Source organism: Anolis carolinensis, chromosome 2 (assembly GCF_035594765.1).
Source record: "Anolis carolinensis isolate JA03-04 chromosome 2, rAnoCar3.1.pri, whole genome shotgun sequence".
Taxonomy (NCBI): domain Eukaryota; kingdom Metazoa; phylum Chordata; class Lepidosauria; order Squamata; family Dactyloidae; genus Anolis; species Anolis carolinensis.
The window spans coordinates 204,702,191-204,724,607 of record NC_085842.1 but is presented as its reverse complement, the minus strand read 5'-3'; the positions used below and the strand labels follow the sequence as shown (position 1 = coordinate 204,724,607).

The 22,417-nt window shown below is 39.2% G+C and overlaps 1 protein-coding gene across 4 annotated transcripts in view; it reads left to right on the top strand.

Annotated features, from left to right (window-relative positions):
- pax5 (paired box 5) overlaps window positions 1-22,417 on the top strand; it is a 300,149-nt gene that overhangs the window by 230,257 nt on the left and 47,475 nt on the right. For all 4 annotated transcript variants that reach the window (XM_062971568.1, XM_062971570.1, XM_062971569.1 and 1 more), the window contains one exon: window positions 14,698-14,799. In XM_062971568.1, coding sequence (XP_062827638.1) covers window positions 14,698-14,799 — 102 coding nt within the window. The remainder of the gene's footprint in view (window positions 1-14,697; window positions 14,800-22,417) is intronic.

The following is a 22,417-nucleotide window of genomic DNA, read 5'->3' as shown; positions in this document are numbered from 1 at the left end:
CCCCAGTGGTTAATTACTGCCACGGATGAGAGCTGAGCTGGTAGCAAAATGAGATAAGTTCATTATGAGCTAAATTTGAAGTTAATTGGATTCAGATTTTCACCCATTAGTATACAAAGATACACCCAGAAAGGCACTTTTTAGTGCAAAGAAAGTTGTATATATGCAAGGTACAAGCCTGGCTTATATGTCTTTATGTGCTACAATAGGTGTGTATGATTATTTTTTTTTTGGATAATTATCGTTTTGGACAAATACAATAATGCCCAACATTAATGAAATCAATGTGATTTAAGCAGCTTTATATAAGATGGAAACCTACAGTGGTGGCCTGGTGAGGTCAGAGCAATGATTAATTCCACCCAATAATGTGGCAGTGCTTGCTTCAAGCTATTGTAGAGGAAATTATTAAATTTGTTGTATTTCAGATTGCATCTAGACATAGAATTAATGCAGGTTGACACCATTTTAACTGCCATGACTCAATGTTATGGAATCCTAGAATTTGTAGTTTAGTGAGACACTAGGTCTCTTTAGTACAAAAGGTCAAAATGGATAACGTGGTTATGTAGACAGATACAGCAGTAGTGATGGGATGCTGATGGTGTGCTGAAATGAAAGACTTTAAAAATATTCAGTAGTAGTTTTTGTTGTTGTTAACTGCCATCAAGTTGAGTTTAACTTATAGTGACCCCATGTATAAGAGAACTTCAGGTCCCCCTACTCTCAACAGCCCTATTCAGGTCTTGCAAACTCAGGGCCCTGGGCTTCTGTGATTGAATCTATCCATCTGGAATGTGGTCTTCTTTTCCTACTGTCTTCTACTTTAGCAACCTTTATTATCCTTTATATAAAGTCATACCTTCTCATGACATGGCCAAAGTATGACAGCCTCAGTTTAGTTATTTTGGCTTCTAGGGAGAGTTTTTTTTTTTTTTGGCCCTAACAACGTTATCATACCAGAGGTTTAAAGTAGGCAGCTCCACATTTCTATTGCCTACAGAATTCTGGGAAATTTAGTTTGAGAAGGTTAGGACCTCTGCAGCTGAGAATTCAAAAGGCTCTGCCCTAAAATTTCCCAGAATTCTGCAGGCTGAAGAAATGTAAGGCTGCCTGCTTTAAAGCCCTGGTGTGATAATGTGGTAAGGCTCATTTACTTGGCTGTTTAGCAGTACACAGTATCAATAGAACTCCTCCCCAGCCCTACATTTCAAATGAGGTCACTTCCTTCCTGTTGGCTTTCTTCATTGTCCAGCTTCCCCAATTACACTTAGAAATGGAATATATGATGCATGGACAATCCTAACTTTAGTATTCAGTGATATAACTTTATACTTCGGGATGTTGTCTAACTCGCTCAAGTTTAGTATTTCATTTATTGCTATTACTTTAATGAGATGTCAGATGACTGGTACAGAAGTAGTCATTCAAAAAGCTTTTTGAAAGATAGTGCAATTCAAAATTGGTTCTAACTGGCAGTATATTTGTTAGTTTTTGCTAGTAGTCAAGGAACATACTCGTATTTGATCGAGTTTAATAAGGGCCACAGTGGCGCAGAGGGGTAAACCACTATGCAGCAGAACTTGCTGACCGGAAGGTCAATGGTTTGAATCCACAGGATGGGGTGAGCTCCTCTTGCTAGCCCCAGCTTCTGCCAACCGAACAGTTTGAAAACATGTAAATGTGAGTAGCTGAATAGGTACCACTTTGATGGGAAGGTAACAGTGCTCCATGCAGTCATGCCAGCCACATGACCTAAGAAGCGTATACGGACAACACCTGCTCTTTGGCTTAGAAATGGAGATGAGCACTACCCCCCTGAGTAGGACTCGACCAGACCTAATGTCAAGGGGAAACCTTTACCTTTTAATGCACCATTAAATTTAATGCACACCTCAATTTTGAAAACCCTGAAACCCCAAAAAAAGGATTTGCTGGTGGGTGTATTTAGCCAAAAAAGATGTGCATCATAGTGGCTGCATGTTTATAATTCCTTCTTTAAAAACAAAAGTGCTAGAAAACCAAAGCTTTCAGCAATGAAAAAAAAAACACCTTGTAATGCATTTATGCTGTACAATGAATCCACTTTGCCTTCGTTCAATGTAATGGGGTCATGAGGTCTGTAGTTTTGGGGGCGGCCAAAGAATGCGGATGCCTTACCAAACTACAAATCTCAGCATTGCATAGGATTGAGCCACAGCAAATTAGTGATAACATCCCTCAGATAGGAGCTTCAGGTGCTCCTGAAGCAGCTTCCTCTTTTGCTTTGCTAAATTTAATGTGCACCCTAATTTTTATACTCAAAAAAGGTATTAGATTCGAGTAATATGGTAATCGTAGTGCTGAGCCAAAGCAAAAGACGAAGCTGCTTCAGAAGTACCTGAAGCTCTTATTTGAGGGATGTCATCACTAATTTACTGTGATTCTATGCTATGCAATGCTGGGATTTGTAGTTTGGTTAGACATCAGCATTCATTGGCAGCCCCCCCCCCCCCCAAAATACAATAGGACATGGATTTATCCCATTTTAAGTTCTTTCTTGTGTTAAAGATTTTGCACAAAAATCCAAGTAACTGAACCTTAAGGGGGTGCAGGGGGTTGTTACACATTATAACTATATAGTACGTCACTAATTAGAGATACAGTAGAGTCTCACTTTTCCAACATAAATGGGCCGGCAAAATGTTGGATAAGCAAAAATGTTGAATAATAAGGAGGGATTAAGGAAAAGCCTGTTAAACGTCAAATTAAATTACATTATGATTTTACAAATTAAGCACCAAAACATCATGTTTTACAACAAATCGACAGAAAAAGCAGTTCAATACACAGTAACATTATGTAGTAATTTCTGTATTTATGAATTTAGCACCAAAATATCGCAATGTATTGAAAACATTGACTACAAAAACATTGACTACTAACAAATTGACTACAAATAAAAATAGAATTGCATAAAATGAACTTACAGTAACAACATTGTCAGAAATTAAATCTGTAAAAAGTTCAGTCCTTGCTGCCTAGAGAAACAGCTGTGGATCCGGGCAGGAGACAGACTGTGTTGGATAATCCAGAACGTTGGATAGGCAAATACAGAAAGTTATTCCATATGGAGAATGGCTCTGAACAATGGAGGGCAGTGGACTGATTTGGCAGGACAAAATCCAACTCTCAGTCCCAAATAGAATAGAATCATTTCATGATAGGGTTTACATGAATGTTGACAATCCATTCTGTAATTGATTTAGTGGATCTGTTCTATTTAGGACCTAGAAATTTGACTTAGGCCATATAATATTTAAGCAGAACGCTTCATTGGGAGTGCAAAAGAAATATGATCTCCCAGGGCCCTCTTCAATGAATGACAGTTGTATAGGAACACATGTGACACAAGGCACCCTAAATGTAGAATAATAGCTCTCATGTAGTGATTGGGTGGTAGAAGAGATTTGTCCTGTCGATTGTTCCCAATATGTGATTTAAGGGGGGAGGGGGAAGACCAGAAAAAGAAAAGCCCCTTTATTAAAGTTAAACATTAAAGAGAGTAAAAAAACAATAATGTCTTCACCTTCCCACAGAAAGCTGAAAGCAGTTGATTATCAACAAAATATAAACTGCCATTTGTCAGCTAATCAATTATCTGGAGGGCTCAGTGCTAAGAGCAGACAATATTCCTGTTACCAACAGACAAGAGTGAGCTGTATATGTTCCCTCTGTCACTGACAATGACATACAGTCAGCCCTGTTTGAGTTGACATAAGGTCATATTTTCCTCCCCAGTGAGACTGGGGAGCTCTAAGAACTGTCGGCTGGCGTTTTTAAACTATGATATTACAAACTCCACAGGCTCCTGTGATCTGTTTTACATTCCTTTGTTATTGAGCTCCTTGAGCTTGTGGAAATGCAGTCAATGAATTTCCCTTGATTCCTAGGCTCTGTCCTTCCCTCCCTTTTTCTGATTTAACTTTTAATGAAAAAATAAGGGCCAATATTTCTAGCCAATTCTTAGTTCAAATCCCAGTTCTCAGCCAATTAGAAGCTGCTAATACCTAATAATTTAGCAATTGATTTTTTTTATTCCACCCAATCTACTGGAACATCTTGGTGGATTTGACTTTTGATTGGCTACTCTGTTCAAAATGATTACAGACCATAGCTAGTTTATAATTCAATCATTATTACAGAATAAGGATAACTTTGAAACAAATTCCTGTTTGTAATAGCTACATCTATTACTAGTACAATGTATTTATCACCCAGAGTGTAATGATGGGTTAGAACAGAATATTATCTCGGATAACACAGGGTGTTTCCAGAGAGGGCTTAAACCTGCACTAAAGTGGGCTTAAGTACCCACACTCACCCCCAAAAATGGACTTTCCCAGTGGGGTGTCCCCATGCCATCCTGGTAGCTTCTGGGATAGCATGAGGCCACCCAATCCCTTCCCCAAACCTTAAAAGTAAAAAACTTACCACGCTGCTCTGGCAGGCCTCCTGGCATGTAGAAATGATGCGTTGTTTGGAAGGGCCATAAGTGGCTTTGTGTTTCATTAGTGACTGCACATATTTTAGCCAAACAGCTAGTGCAACTAATGCAAGACACACCTAACACAATGAAGTCACACTGAATTTCAAAACACTTGCACTTGTTCTTAAAAAGTGGCTCACATACATCCTCAGACATGTGGAAGCAGAGTTTTGGACTGACACAAATTAAGAATCCAGAAGCATAGAAGATTTGCTCTATCATGTGATAGGTTTCCATTGGCCATAACTCACAGAAACAACATAATATTAGTCTAGACAGTTTACAGTTATAACACACTAGGATTCTTTTAAATTATTGGTGTGAAAATGCAAAATCATGATTTCCATATGTAAAGAATAATTATCTGTAAATGAAGGTATCTATCTATCTATCTATCTATCTATCTGAAGGCGTTACCCATGAATAAAAAGAATTGAGTTATTAATGGACAAATAATTGAGTTAATAATGGACATGAATTGGGAGAAGCTGCAGTGAAGGGCAGCCTTTTTGGAAAATGCAGGATGAAGTGAGGGAGGGAAGCTAGGTGGGTGCTCGGCCTCCATGACTTCCTGACTAGGTAACTGCAGCAGCAGTAGCAGTGGTGGCAGCAAGTGCCTGGGGCAAGCAGGGCAATTGGGGAGCATTCCTTTGCAAGAATAACAAAAACGTTGTGGGGGGAAAGAGAGAGGGGGACAAGGAGACACTGGGATAGGATGCCTGAGGCTGGACCCACCCGAGGAAAAGACAACACTGAATCAGGGTGAAAGGATGCAAGAGGCTTTCATCTCTCTTTCTCTAATCTTTCTGGGTTCCTGATCCCTAGGAAGGAAAGGAGGAAGGAAAAAAGCAAGCAAGGGAGGGAGGCCTGGAGAGGGAGGGCCAGTGGAAATTTGAACAGCAGTCACAATTGGCCCCCGGACCAGACTTTGGACATGCCTGCTCTAAACCTTAAGCATAGACAATATATTGGCCTACTGGTCTAATATAAGCACCTTAAAGTAAACATGGTCAACAGTGTTTTCTCAAAAGTAAGACATATTGATTTCAAGCCAATTTACATATGCAATGCAGGCTTCCACTGCCTTCCAGTGAGATAAATGCAGATGAACACAATAAAGAAAAAAATCATAGTAGTATATCCTACTTGCTCACTATCTTTTTAAAGACTGCTGTGTTACTGTTGTGTACCTTCAAATTGTTTCTGACTTATGGCAACCCTAAAGGGAATATGTGAGAGGGTTTTCTTTCCATATTTATTCAGAGGAGGTTTATCATTGCCTTCCTCTGAGGCTGAAAAAGTGTGACCTGCTCAGGGTCACCAAGGAGATTTCCATAGCTCAATGGGAATTTAAAACCCTGTTTCCTGGCATCCTTGTCCAAGACTAAAACCAACATGTTATGCTACTCGTTCATTTACCATTTTTTTTTGTTAAACTAGTGAACTGTTGTAAGCTCTAGGTTACCAGAATGGTTCAGTATAAAGGTAGTTGTAATTGCATATGTTTTCAACATTTGAACATAGGCAACATTGCAGGTTGGCAGTTAGCCTTAAAAACAGGACATTTAATAGGGAAGAGGCTGCTTTTATGGGGCTTTTGTTTCTTTAATTTAAATGACACTGCTATTATGACCCAATTGGAAGGAATGTCCTCGCCAGCTCTCAATCCAGGAGTTTCAACCTTGTGGTGGGAAGATGGGGGAGAAAGTTACAATTGTCTGGATAAAATTAAGAGACTTAACTCCTCCTACCCACATGAAAGTGAAGATACTTCTCTTGGCATGACATCAGACACTAAACAATATAATCACAATGCTACTGGACAGTCCTTTTGGTCAGAGGATCAGTTCTTTATCTTCTTTGGAGGAGAGGGGGGGAGGGTCATTTAGACCTAGCAAAAATCCATGCTCCAGAGTGTTTCAAACGCCAGTTGATAGTAAAGAAATTTATTGAATTTGAAAAGGTTTTCCAGGCATTAGGCTTACCCCCTACTATGACAGAATGAAGAGGAGAAATTCTGAGTTTACAAACTGCAGCTAAATAGTCTCTAAAGAGTAATCAGCCTCTTATTGGAAACAACAACACTTTGTGGCAGCCCTAAGGCCAAACACTTTGAACAAGAATGCTTAGATTTAGTTACCTACATTATTGGAACTTTGCATTAAAATAAACATCCTGATCATATAATATTGTTTAGTGATTGTAACTCCCAGGTACCTAAGTATCATCCTGAGGCAATAATATGGATTTGTTTATATTTATATAGTATATTCATTTATATTAACAGATTTCTTTTATGTAGATTTATTTTTATTTTTATAATTACAGTAGAGTCTCACTTATCCAACATAAACGGGCTGGAAGAATGTTGGATAAGTGAATATGTTGGATAATAAGGAGGGATTAAGGAAAAGCCTATTAAACATCAAATTAGGTTATGATTTTACAAATTAAGCACCAAAACATCATGTTATACAACAAATTTGACAGAAAAAGTAGTTCAATACGCAGTAGTACTATGTAGTAATTACTGTATTTACGAATTTAGCACCAAAATATACAATATTTTGAAAACATTGACTACAAAAATGCGTTGGATAATCCAGAACATTGGATAAGTGAATGTTGGATAAGTGAGACTCTACTGTACATATTGTTAATTATTTAGTCTTGACTGCTTCCTGAGAGCTAGGTAATTGACCATAGTGTAAGAAAATTGAAATAAACTAGGGGCAAAATTCAGTAAAAATTAAGTACAACTGATTTCCGTTTTAATTTCAAAGGGAAACATAATCTTGTGTTTAAACCTCTGCTATTGAAATCCATGAATTAAACTAAGAACTATGCATTAGACAGATTAAGCTTCTTCTTCCTTTACTGTAAGGACAATCCAGGCAGAATTATGTTATTCAAACTCACTTTAATGGCAGTATTAAACACATGCTTCTCTCTCACAGTTGAAACTGAAATATTCATACATGGAGTGCCCCTGTATACATAATTGTCTATCATCTTCTGAAGAGCAAACTTTTGAATGCTAACTGTCTAGTACCAAAATGAAACTATCCCAAAATAAAGAAGACATTCTAGCTGTAAAGAATTTGTTGGTAAATAGAAAGAACTTAAAGACTGAGAAGAACTTATGAGTTTATGGAAAGTTGTTGGCAGTTAAGACTACAGACAACAATGGGAAAACTAAACCGAGAAACGAGGGACATGGCTGCAAGAAGCAAGTGAACTGGAATTGGAGCATGATGATGTGCTCTCATCCCATTGCTGGTCTGCCTTCTTCCTGTTATGAACTCATTTCCTATTATTGACTGCAAAAACCCATAATAACTTCCAATCCCAGAATATTCCCATCACATTCTCAAGTGACATCAAGGAGCAGGATTCTCCTTCTCTCTTATTGTTCTCCCCTTTTTCTTGCTGTTCTGGAACTGTTTATATTGCAGTAATATTTGCCTTTTTGAAAATTGACCATAGTTGGAATTGCAAAATTCCAGAGCAGCAGAAAAGTGGGAGGGCAGTTATTATTTAAATTATAAGAGTATGGACAATGATGGGACCACTGCTGAATGCAATTGCACAAATGAAGTTAGGTGTGACAAGGTTGTTCATGTGAGTATGTATCTAGTATTGGTGATCATGCAACTGCTTTGTAATAGTAGCTTCAGGCAATAAAGTACCAGGTCTGTAGCTGAAATGGAGACATGTAACATTAGGGCATCAGTTGAAAACTTTCATGGCTCCAAGTAAATTGGCCTGCCAAATCTCAAGAGCTTATAGTAGGCGTCCTGAAACAAGTGAGGGAATCAAACTTGGACTGATAATTATTCTCTTGCTTTATACAGATATCTCCTTTTATCTACTGTAGTACAGGCAGTCCCCAAGTTATGAACAAAATAGGTACTGGAAGTGTGTTCTTAAGTTAAATTTGTATATAAGTTGGAATAGGGACTTTTAAAAGTGTAACTCCAACCATATATATAGCTTTGGATCACATAGGGAAGGGTTATCACCCCTGTGGGGTTTGTTTTGCTGTCTGTGCCCCTGTTCAGAAGATTTCCCCTTCCTGTCTCTGTGATAATTGGATTTTGAAAATTTTGGCTTGTTGTGGAAATAAGGATTGGTGAGAAGGTTCCAGCAGAGACACCTTTTCACCATGATAACTCTTCCAGGAGTGAATTTCCCTTCTGAGGGGTAGATTATGCTCACTTCTTGTTGTCTCACCCATGTTCTTAACTTGGAGTCATTTGTAAGTTGGATGTTTGTAACTCTGGGATTATCTATCTTTAACTATGAACTATAATAACTTTAAAATGTTCAGGACTACCAACCCTCTCATGAACCAATAATGTATGGCCCAGCAAGAAAAGATTGGGGGCGTGGTGGTGCTGGATACAAGGAAAGAAAAGTATTTTTTATCCTTTCATCTGAAACTTTTTGAGACTTCTAGAAGGCTTTCTTATTCATGTTTTGGCAAGCCTTCATGAGAAAAATTCAGCGAACATTATGGCATAGCCATCGTTGATATATCTCAATACATTTTCTTCCTGCTAAGTTTATTAGATCCTGTTTTGTGGTTACTATGGACAACAGGTGTCTTAACAAGCGATGAAAGTAGCAGTGGAGCATAAAAGAGATAGAAATTATTGTGCTAGAAGAACATGAATGACAAACTGCACCTACTGAAGTTCCCTTTAAAGCTGGTCCTCTTGTGAGATGTGGTGAAGCAACTGGCTCACATGACTCCAAATGATGAAAATCCCTTCTCCTCCCTTTCTCTACATAAAAGGAGGACCCCTTGCTACTGCAATTGAGAGACTTGCTAGATGCTCTTCAGTTCCAGCAAATGTCACAGCTATGAAGCTTTCTGATGCCATTCTTTTGCTATGATAAATGTAATAGGAGCAACAAAAAAAACCAAAAACATGCCTGGCTTTCCAGAGTAGGGGGTTTGCTGTCCTCTCGGAATGCATGTCAATCGTTTTCTGCTGTGGAAACTGTTACAAGAACTGCCTCCACAGTTGCCCATTGATGTTTTTAATAGGAATTTCAGTAACATCAGCCCGAAAAAGAACTGCCATCTCTGGTTTTCCTAAGTCCACTGGCACCTAGATGTCTTGCTCTGAGAAATTTACATGCAAGGCTTTGTGAACAAGATTGGATTGGAGATCATTTGTGTAAAAGTGCCATAGGTGGACTCCATTGACATGTCTCACACAATGCATCAAAGAACCGCTCAAAGAACCGGTGGAAAAGGGGGAGAACCAAGAGTGCTGGCACATGAAAATGAAATTGGTTCTTTGGACGTGCAGGTGTGGTGGTCAATGTATGCCCTGCTTCCTGTGACAATAGGAGATTTTATACCATACTTGTCCTTTCTGTAAAATTAAAGGTGCAGATAGGCTATCTTCTTTTGCATCTGGCAACATTGTTTCTCAGGTATGTTTTGGAAGTGCTTTTAAAGGGTTGTATGTCAAAATTAGAACTTTGTATTGTGTCTGAAAAGTATTGGGAAACCAGTACAGCTGTTGTGTGCTTTCAAGTCATTTCTGATTTATGGCGATCCTAAGACAAACCTGTCACATGGTTTGGCTGGCAAGTCATAGGATTTTTTCCATTACCTTCCTCTGAGGCAGAGAGAGTGTGATGTGCCCGCAACCCACAGTAGGTTTCTATGGCAGGGATTTGAACCCTGGTCTTCTGTGTCTTAGCCCACCATTCAAATAAGTGCACACCGTACTACCTATCACTTCAGTATAGTTGTTTGAATATGTGTGTGATAGGCTTTTGCTAACCTTTTCTGCATTTCACAATTTGGATTTCCACACTTAAGATTTAGACATGTGCTCACAAAGGAAAGTGTTTTTAATGTATTACAACTATCTGTTGGTAATTTTTATCAAGAAAGATAAAAATGTGAGGTATGCTTCTTTAGAAATAGGAAAAAATGTTTAAGATCATTCTCAGCTAGTTGTGTGTGTATGTCCCTTCAAGACCTTCAAAAAAGATATTCAGTCAAGCCATCAACAACATGGCAGGTAGTTACTAACAGCACATGCCACAGACGAAGGTCATTGCTGATTGGTTGGCTGATTTAAAGCCTACCCTTGCTGATTGCCTCTGAAACTATGGGTATGCCTGTATGGAATAATTTATTGTCATTATTGTTGTAATACAGTGAAAGTCCTAGTGTTAGCGAATTTAGTAGCATAAACATCACCAAGCAAATATCAGTTCATCGCTTCATTAGAGGTCTATTCCATTAAAAAAATACCCTGTACATCTTAGCTTATTTTCTTTTTTGCTTTCATTACCACCAGGTGCTTGCCATACCTTGTTCTCATAGCTGTTAGTGCACACACACACATTAAACTATAGTACCTGACCTTTCCCCTCAATAAAACTGTGTATAAACTGCAATCATTTCTTTGTTTTAAAAAAGGCCACGCTGTTGTCTAGGATTGTATTGACTACAGACCTAGGGCTCACCTATACTGGCCACTAAATCTGGGGACAGTCTGGAGGAGAAATGAATGAAGGAAGAGGGATCAGGGAGGGGGGGAGGGGAGGGGAGAGTGAAGTGATCCACAATGGTGGGAGAAGAGCAAGAGGAATAGAAGGGACTGTGGCAGGCAGCTGGTCTTATGGCAATGGTCATTTCAAACCATTGCAGCTCCTCCAACCCCTTCCACCCAGTTCCACTCCCTCCACCCACCCCAGAGATTCACATACCACTTGTTCTCCCCCCTTCCACTCCCCCATCATGTTTCATTCCATCGCATCCATCCCTTTCCCTCCTCCTGCCTGAGTGAGTGAGGAAAGGAATATATGCACAGTTGGACCCCGCTAGTGACTAAAGATTTGACCACAAGTCAAGCCTCACTTCATTGAACATAGGTCGGGCTGATGTTACTGAAATTCCTATTAAAAACATCAATGGGCAACTGTGGAGGCAGTGGCAATTGATCTATGAATAGCCAAATCCATAAACATTTAATCCTCAAATGCAGAGAGAGTATTTTTTCTTGTCTGTATATTTATTCCTGCATATAAATGCATGCAGAATTTTGTACAAATATATCTGTGTAAAGAATTCTCATGCTACTGTTAAAAGTTCTTGAGCATATTTAAATACACCAGAACTATTCAGGTTGCTAGTTTTCTATCTTTAAAAATCTTTCACTGATTATGGGTAACATATGGAAAATCTTGCACTGCTGGTAACTTATGCCAGTTAGAGTGCATTTTAATCCCTTAAATTGGAATGCAAGAAGTCAAGAAAATAGGTAATTTTATCACATGTCCTAGCAATATAAAAATGCAGTTAATTATTGGGGCTATATTTCTCTTTTCAAAAGTACAAAAGTTGCAAAATAGACTACTATTTTAGTATTAGCATATATAATTGTGAATTAATTGTCTGCAAGAACTTGCTTCATAATGAGCTTGTGATATTTTTTAGTAAGTGGAATCCTGAGTGTACTCAGCTGAATTTATCAGTGATTGTTGTACAGATTCTCAGATTTTTACAGGCACATGATCTTTTCTATATTGGCCCTATATCCTGGTTTTGACCAGCCAGGAACTGTAACATAGAGCAAAACTGGTTAACTTGGTTTAACCCAACATTAGGAGAAATCAGGGAATGCTCTGGACTCTTTGTGAAGCTCTGTAGCATTCCTGCATTCTGAAGTTGGCATGGACAGCAGGACTGACTCTAGCTCAAACCAGTCCATTGTCCACATGACTTGGCATTGCCACCCCCCTTTCCCTGCACTCCACAGAACAGGGAAAAGGGGATAGATTGGAACTGTGTCATCTGTGTCTCTGAAGCAGCTAGCCATGTAGCTCCATAAGGCTCCTGGTTGTTGCCAAACACATTTGTTGACATCAGCAAATATGCCTGCATGTTTCTCCCTAGTTGCTGATATCTCAGGGCTAGAATGTCTGAAGAGCTTTGTGGAATCCAGAGCAGCTCAAGAGTTGAAATGCTCTTTCCCAGCTCCAAATTTCAGTGTAAACGTAGATGCACCCTCAGTGATGAATTGTGGTTTTCTTTTGGATACAAAGCCAATAAACAATCCTTCTAGAATTAGGTATTGAGTTTTCTACAGACCAGTAGCACTCCATAGCTAGGTTAACCTAAATTTTGCATTCAGGCCCAGCAGTTTGTTTTAGCAGAAGCCTATCTATACCATGAAGTAGTTTAACATTCATTTTAATCCTTATCTAAACTTTTTTTTTAAATCCAATTGGATTCCTCAACCTGGGCTTTTTTCTAACCCCAATGAAAACCCAGTGCATTGTGGGAATGCCCTATGTCCACTGGAGAAGTTTGTGGGTACAGAAACTAGGGTATTTCACAATTTCTAGAGTCAGAAAACACATGTTCATGTGAGGTGAAAGTTTTGTTTTGAGCAACTCTTAGGACCTCATCACATTGAGGCCCTCAAGCTGGGGGGGGAGGGCAGCACAGGCTCCATGAGGCAGCTGGGGAAACCATCGTTCCACACCCCATATCACCCACATTGCTGCCTTCCTGTTTACCTCTGCCATGTTTCCAGCTTACCAAATGAGAACATGGGTAGCCATCTGTCAGGTCCCTGGCTGCAGAGCACCAATAACCTTACACAGAGGCCAGTCTCTATCTAATATCTTTATTAAAGAAATATATAAAATCAATAAAAACAAGTGAAGAATATAGTTCAGAAGCAGACCTTTCAGATGAGGTCAAATATAGTCCAGTATTGTATTGTCCAATATAAGATATTAGAGTTCAAAGTTTTAATCCACTTGACCGAAACACACACTTTGCCAAGCAATAGTGTGGGGAAATAACAGAGTCTTAGAGTCCAATGAAGCTTGACAACAAGGCTGGAAATAAACTTGATTCTTGACTAGATCCGTGACTGGAGACAAGACGAACATGAAGCATGAACAGAGTCCGTGGTAAAACAGTGAGACAGGGCAAGGCTTGAAGCTTGATCCGGGGAGCAAGGAACTGGGATTACGAAGTCCACACACGATCTCTCTCCTCAAGCTGATCAATTGACTCCGCAAAGAATCCCTCGCGCCAAACACCTATATTGGGTCTCGTTTTCCCGCCAACAGAACTCTTTCCCTAGAGAACGAGAAACGAAACCCAACTCTGTCGAGATGCATGACTCCTTAGAATTTCCCAAGGGAAGCAGACCTAATCAGCCATTTGTTTGGCAGCGATTCTCAGGCTTCTCCGATTAGCCTCCCTGACTCCCCTGTCTTTAGAATAATTTTCCCTCCTGGGAAATGGAGGGGAGTTCTGCCCAAGGCCTGTTTGGCTGAATTCTTGAGGGCAAACATCAACATCCTGCAGGTGAAGAGACTCCGGCTCTTGCTGAACCGGCGAAAACCCCATGTTTTCCTCTTCGTCTGCCACAATAGTACTAGGAACAGGACTACAAGGCCCATGAGTCATCACACCATCTGTGTTCTCAGGGCTCCGTCCTATGACTTTCAGGATGGAGACAGGATGGAGCTCTGCACTATGTGATGGGGACTGGTGGACTCAGTCTTGGAAGCATCCTAGGATGGAGGCCAGGCCCCATGTGATGAGGTCCTTAGACTTATTTGAAAAATGAAACTAAGACAGATGCACGACAGATGATTATTTGGACAGTCAATTTTGTCTGTTAAAATGCTGTATCTCTTCAGATGAAACTGTTTTAAAATGCTTATCCTATAGGGGTAGTACTGTGAGAATTTTGCAATGAAATGCAATTGCTCCATCTTCCTGGATGTGGGTTAAAAAAGTACTCGTTCAATCGCTTCCTACAAAAAAAAAATCCTTATCTTGAACTTCAATCAGTTCCACTAGTCAGACTTGCAAGGAAACTTGAGAATAAGCAGGGGGGAAAGTTGAGTTCAAAACCAGCTTGATGCTAAACTGTTTGCAGTGCCTTTTGCCATTGCTCTCTGTCTCTTACTTTGTGGCAGCTGATAAAGAAATGGAAATCTTCCTCATTCCTGCCAAAGCTAAGGCTGGGGGGAAAACTTCCCACTTTGGTATTCGCAGTACAGTTATGACAAATGCATGGGCTGTGTTCTGAGTGTTAAGGGAAATGTAAAAACATGTCTTGTTGTTGTGAATGCTCACATGGTGATTTGTTGGTTTGATTCTTCAGGTCGTGATTTGGCAAGCACAACCCTCCCTGGATACCCTCCGCACGTCCCCCCTGCTGGACAGGGCAGCTATTCTGCTCCAACGCTGACAGGGATGGTGCCTGGTGAGTTTTCATAAAAAAAAAAGAAAGAGAGAAGGAGAGAAAAGCAAACAGCAGCAGTCTTTTAGCAGCAAAGCCATATGGTTCCTTTATGCTCCCCTTTCATGTCAGTAGCAGACAGAATTTTAAAAAAGAAGAGATGTAAAACAGGCAAATCAAACTATTGCATTTCTCTTGTCTTTCTAATTTCATCTGTGACACTCAACTAAACTGAAACACTGCAGTAAAGGCAAACTGAGGCCTATTTGAAGTTAGTATGGGACCTCCAAATTCCTCTTATTTGGCTGCATTGGAATTGTGGAATGGATAGCAAGATAATTTATTCGACTGAAATACACAGGAAAAGAAGTGTCTAGCCTTGCTGCATAGCTTTTGGATACACATGATAAAATGTACATAAGGTTAATCTCAGAGTTACCTCGCTTCTCTGCATTTTTGTCATGTGAATCATTTTAATTAACTTAGCTATAAGCATTTCTCCCAATTGTGCCTGAATAATCTCATACTTTGAAATTACGCTGCTTAATGTGGGTGTCTGCGAATGATCTCATCCAATGCTTTTCACACATGAGATCTTAGTCATTAATGTCTCTAGTGAAATACCTAATGTTCCTTTGGTCTTTACCATATCTTCTTTAAAAGAAGTCAAGCATTTCCAGAGCTGTTTTTGTGAAGTAACAGTTTCTCAAGTTGGATATGTCATTGGAAGCACCCTTTGACAGGAGCAGGGCTTCACACTTTTCTGAAGTTGGAGAGAAATGATAAAGTTTTTAACTTCTTTTTAATAAAGACACTTGCTTTGTTTTAATGGAACTTTATAATATATGCAGACTTGGAACTGGGCACATATTACATACTTGGTGGTTAAGTAATGATTAATTGTTAACTCTTATTTAGAATAGTAGTTATATTTTATAGTTAGGAAGAATGTAATTGATCACAAAGGGAGACTAATAAAATGTGGAAGAGGTATTCTACTTTTAGAAACACTGGAAATCTGTACAAGTGGATTACTGAGAAACTGATTTTGGTATGTTCATTTCTTGGCTGTGTAACTCCACCTTGTTTTTTCTGAGTATTCTGGCAGGGATGTTTGTCTCCTATATAATATCACCAGTCAGCCACGTGAATTCACCCATTTTATCTCTCATACTGCCATCTTTTTTTCCAGTTAATATGTGATAGACAATTCAATTACCATATTGATTCATCCCCACATTCATATTTCTCAACATCATAAAAAATCAATTAGTCCATTTGTTCCGAAATTATAAATAAAATCTAAAAAACCCCAAAGATCTCTGCTAGATTGCTACTTAATTTTGTGCAATCCAAGTATATGTATGAAGTGGCAATCTAGCAGAGATCTTTGAAGTGACACTTCAAATGAAATGATGCTGTGGTAATTTCCTGAAAATGTTCCTCTCTCCCTTGGGTTCCTTATCACAATTATTATACAAAACACTAGCAAATGGGAAATGATTTAAGTAAAGTAATAATATACTTTGTTTATATTCCGCTCTATCTCATTGAGGGGACTCAGAGCGGATTACGGATACATATATGGCAAATATTCAATGCCATTATACAATTGACAAAAACAGGCAGTACATAAACAGAAGCAAGGGTTCCTTCTTTTCATCTCCGGCATGTGGCTGCGCTTGACTCCGCCATGGGGAGGTACTGTGGTTTCATTTTCCACACCAAGGAGCCTGTCGTCCATGGACACCTTTCCTGGTCGGATTTTTGCCAGCATGTTTTTTTAAGGTGCCTTTTATCTCCCCGCCAAAGCAGTACCTATTTATCTATTTACATTATAGGTTTCAAACTGCTAGGTGAGCAGAAGTTGGGCTGATAATGGGAGTTCACCCTGATATAGGCTTGAACTGCCAGCTTTCCAGTTGGCAGGACCTTCTATTGCAGATGGTTTAATCCGCTGTGCTAGCCTGTTCCTAACACTTTCTCCTGCACATTCTCCTTGTTGACTACCTTTTTGACTTTAAACAATGATGCACTTTTCTGAAAGATGCTGTAAATTGCCTTTGCAACTCTCCTGTGGTTTTAAATCTTTATTCCTCTAGCATGGTAAATTACTATTAAGTTGTCAAAAAGCAAAGCAGGGCTTTAGCAACATACATGTGGACCCCTGCAATAAAATGTAGCAATGTACTGTTCCTCTGCTCAAGGTTTCAGCCACTTAGTTTAGGAAACATATTTGTCCGAGAAAGAGGAATGTTAGATGAAAAGCCTTAACTGAATTGACTAACCATTAATGAGGTTGAAATTGATGAGTTTTAAAAATCATGTTACCTAATAACATAATGCTAATTTTTGTTGTGTTGATTGGTAACATTAATCATTATGCAGTCATTACTGTTAAATGTTTAAAAATAGATAGGATGGAAAAATGGAAATGGAGTATACTGTAATACTTTTGTTGACACTCTTCCCCAATACTGCTGGCTCCGTCAAAAGAGGCATTTAATGGAGTCAATGTTGTTAGCTCCAGTCTGACATTGAGAAATCCATGCATCCAGAAAGTAACCAAGGTGGGGGAAGGCAATCCTGAAAGTATGGCATCTCAGAACGTGTGAAATTAACATCTGCCTAGAATCAACTGGCTCTCTTCCCTTTCTTCCATCCAACATACTCCTGGTAACATGTTTATGATGTTCATTCACTCTTTAAACTCTGTGGATTTCTTAAGAAAGAATAACATAAAGATTGGAAAAAACCAAGCTCAGTACCTCTAAATACTTTGAAGTGCCATTTCAAATACCACATTTCATCACATAATAGTCGCCACTGCATAATAGTCGCACCTCGCCTTTGGAGGTCCCCGTTTTGGTATTTTATTATTCCTTCCACAACTTTATGATCCTTGCGTAATAATTACACCCCTGCCTGTGCACCAAGGGAAGCTCCTATAGCCCTGAGGGGCAGGTGCATGGGTGGGTGAGGCCATGAGAACTACAGGGCTTCCCTTGGCTGCCATCCGCTGAGAAAGGCCCACAGCTGTCGCAAGCAAGTGTGCAGAAGGGTTGGGTGGCTATTCAGCTACGGGGTACTGGTAAAAATGCCCCATGTGCAATAATTGCAACCTCCCCCCTCTTTTTAAACAAAAAAGGGACAAAAGTGAGGCTGCTGTGTGATAAAATATGGGTAAATGTACATAACAACTAGAAAAATTACTCATTACATTGGAACAAGAAATGTTATCCTCCCTTGTTACATTTCTTTCAAAAAACAATTCTGCAGATCAATTCATTAGGTATAATTTGTTGCTTTAATTCTTTCCTCTGTAAAAACATCTTCAACAGGACGTTCTTAAATTTTACCCTCTCTCGCCTTTTTTTGTTTCCTAAATATTTTGAAATTAAGCAATTCTGAGTGATTTCTTACTCTGCTGATAACTGCTCCTTATATGTGGATAAATGCATGTGGGATTCTTCTCAATTTTTCACTTTTTTGCTTTTAGATATTATGCAGTAATAGTCTGAAATAGGGTAATATGTTCGCAATGAATTCCAGTTCAGAAGTCTATTGCCACTTTGTCTTAGTACACCTCTGAATACGATTTTTTTAAGACCCTGACTATTAATGTCTAATTTCAGTCCATTTATTTTCACTCATATTCCCCAAGCAAATCAATGGTGTACTTTCAGGTGATGGCATTGGCATATACGTCCTTAGAAGGTATTCAGGAGAATAAATCTTGTCTGATGTTCTTAGGGTTAGTCACAATGCAAACAGAACAGGCATCGGTTGGTGGGGATGTGGGAGAGGGCCTTCTCCGTGGTGGCTCCCCGGCTCTGGAATTCCCTCTCCAGGAAGATTAGGTTAGCACCTACCCTCTCTATCTTCTGTAAACAATTAAAAACATGGATGTTCTGCTGTGCATTCGATTAGACAAGTCCTCCATACCTGACTCCTACACAAATCTGAAATCTGTCCTGGCACCTCACAATTGTTCTCCACCCCGAGACCACTCATGATTAGCATTGGACCTCTCAAAGGCTCGCGGATTATTAAGATTATTTTTTTATGTTTTTATGATACTATGCTATTTTAAACTACGGTTTGTTTACTCTGTTTTTAAGTATGATGGTTGTGTTTTAAATTGCTTATTTTATGATGTGATTATTTTATGTTGTTATGATCTGGTTGGGCTTGCCCTCATGTGAGCCGCTCCGAGTCCCTTCAGGGAGATGAAGGTGGCATACAAAAATAAAGTTATTGTTATTATTATTATTGTTATTGCTATTGCTGTTGTTGTTGTTGTTGTTGTTATTGCTATTATGTTAAAGGGATTTGCTTTCATTTTCCTCTATGTATATATATTCTTATACTTGCTGACATGGTTTCATTTCCACATATAACAGACTTTGATTTTAAAAACGTGCAAAGATTAAGCTTCCTGTTCCTTCAGTACTTCCTTTAATAACAACCTTCTGGTCTAGAAAGGTGAAGGTTATCTGCAATTCTTGTTAAGTTCCCTTGCTCATTTAGTCTAGGCTTTGCTAACTAGCATCCAAAATAACTTCTCGATCCTCTCTTGTCGCTTATCATTTGGAGAGCCAGTTTCAGAAGCCTCTTATGAATGCATGCAGTCTTTTATGATTTGGCTCCGAAACAGCTGACAGATCAGCTTTATTACACACACATCAGTGTTTGTACTCTGATATGACTGAATTATTCTGTCCTGACATTTATACAAGGAGAATTCATTTCAACAATTCTTGGAGACTCGATTCCTGACATGCCGATCTCCTGTAATAATTTTCAGAGCATATGCAAAAATAGTGGTTATGATAAATCAATTAGTAATTAGATATGAGTTATGTCTGTAATTGGTTATCATAGAATGAAGACCTGCATGATGAAAAAAAAGTATTTTTTTTAAAAAAAATCCATTTGTTTTATCTTACATCCTTGTCCTGATCTGAGAGGTACTTAAAGAGGCAGATGCAGATACTGACATAGCAGTGATTCAGTTTATTTAGCTTTCTTTTTCCCTCAGTAATAATGCATGATAAAAGATAACTTTAAAGTGGGATTTGGGCTTGTCAAGATAGAACTGGATTCATCTGCCTTGGAACTAGATGTGCAATAGCTGGGAGATGAGAGGCTAGGGCTATCTCTATGCTGTAAAATGCTGTAAAATGAATGTAGTTTGATACCACTAACTGCCATGGCCAAATGCTATGGAATCTTGGGAGATGAAGTATTGTGGGGCACCAGCACTCTTTGGCAGGGAAGGCTAAAGACCTTGTAAAACTTCCACCCCTCCCCCCTTGATTCCACAGCACTGAGCCATGGTAGATAAGGTATCAAATTTTATTCATTCTACAGTATATATATTTGAATGGGCAAAGGAGCAATGTATATGCCATTTGTTTATGACACAGCTGCTTCTAAAGGCCTCCTTTCAAGTTACATCAATGTGAGTCTTGTATAAGTCACTCTGTGTTCTAATGAAAAAGTGAGGGGCAAATACGAGTTCTCCCAATTCAGAATGCTAGGCAGTATTCCTGACAACAAGAAAATTTGTCTCTTTTGCTCAGTTTCTGATCTTTCTAGGGACATCTAGAAAGCCTCTCTAGAAGACAGATGGGCTGTCAACCTGATTCATCATTTGCTTATCATATCAGTAATATATTATACAAAAGCTGTCTGGATCATGTGGATTGTTGTTGTGCGCATTCAAGTCATTTCCAACTTATGGCAACCCCGAGGCATAGGGTTTTCATGGCAGGATTTGGCCGCCATTACCTTCCTCTGAGCCTAAGAGTATCACCCAGAAGATTTCCATGTTCAAGTGGAGATTCAAACCCTGATCTCCAGAGTCATAGAACAAAGCTCTAACAGCCTAGGAATTAGGAAATAACACTTTGCTTAGTTCTGCTATGTTCCGCCATTGTGATTATGGGAGAAATGTGGAAGCAAATTGTACAGTAGAATGACGTGGGAATTACGCTTAACCAGAGCTTGGAAGGGGATTTTTTTTTTTTGTTACAGCTCCCAGGCAGGATGACTACTGCACATTTAATAGGAGGTCTTAAGGGGTATTTTGACATTTTTTTCCCAATGCCATGCCCATACCAAGTTCATGGAGAACCAAATAAGCAGAGAGAGTCAAGTATGGAATCTGTTGCTTTGTAAACCTTTGTTATGTATACACGATGGAATCTCTTCAGCTACAGCTCCTGATCCACAATTTCAACTGACTGTGGATTGTTGAGACTCATACCTAAAATGTCAATGATTTTTTCTGGACATGTGCACATTGGGTTCATTTAATTATATGGGCTGTGACCATCCACATTTTTGGTCATCTACAGGAAGTACCAGAACTGATCCCATCGGATCTGGAGGGCAGACTGTGTAGTGGTGTGTGTGTGGGGGGAGAGCACAATGAGAAATATAGAAACACTAGCTTGGAAAAGGAACCATATCTTCAGGGCCGTAGCCAGAAAAAAATTTCGGGAGGGGTTTTGAAAATTTGGGGGGGGGGGGCTTGAACCCCTAGCACCCCTACCCCTGCTACAAACCTGTCAATATCTGCTTGAGATAGTGCCTGGAGGGACTCTTAATGTTTTGCGTCTCATAGACTTAGCATGAGGATTTGGTTAACCAGTTAAAATTCATGAGTAAACCAGGTTTTTTTTAATAACCTGAAAAATTTCGGGGGGGGGGGTTGAACCCCTAACCCCCCCCCCCCCCTTGCTACAGGCCTGCATATCTTTGTGCTGCCTGCACAGTTCCTTCATGCATATGTTATTGGAAAATAATAACAATGTTAGAAGAATGCATCCCCAATAGTACGGTCTCTAAATGTGAACTGGTCTTTTAATTTTTGCACTGGTATGCAATGAACTCCCATGTAGCATTGGTTGTTTACTGCTCTACTTTTCTCAATACATAGTATCACTTGAGTATATCTGTACCACTGTTATATTACCGTGGGGTGTGGATCTGGGTTAATTTGTGAATGATGCTTCCTTAGAGCCAGGAATATCTTTAGTTAATCTTCATGTCACTTTCAGTTGAGGTATTCTATTTTCTGTGATTCCTGTTTTGACACTGAATCTGTCAAACCATTTCATGGATGGATATGTAAAAGCATGAGTTCTATTATAGGTTAACAAGGTTTGAGGATGCATTTTTTATGGAATCACTGAATATGTCCCACAGAAATGTTCCACATTTTGTATGCTTTTTGTCTTTTACTGTGAACACAGAAGGCAAGAATGGTCAAAGAGATTAATTCAATGAACCATAAAGAACAAAGGAATAGATTTGCTTCTGCACATCAGTTATGCTAGTAGTTCAATCAGAATACATAGATGGGATGAGTTGTCTTTAAAACATAGAGTGTGTAGTAGGGGCAATAATAAAGACAGGAAAGCTGCAGCCTGTAAGATCATTCAACCTGTGGTTGTGAGACTCTGCTTTGGGAAATTTAATATCTTTTGAAAGTTTATTGAGGGTCCCGGAGGAAGAAAACCAGTTTGTCCACCATAGCTGATTTTAATTCACAGGAGCAGGGGAGGAGAGGCCAACAAGCAGGAAAGGGGATTAGGGACATCTCTAGACATATAGTTTATCAGTTCGGCAGAGG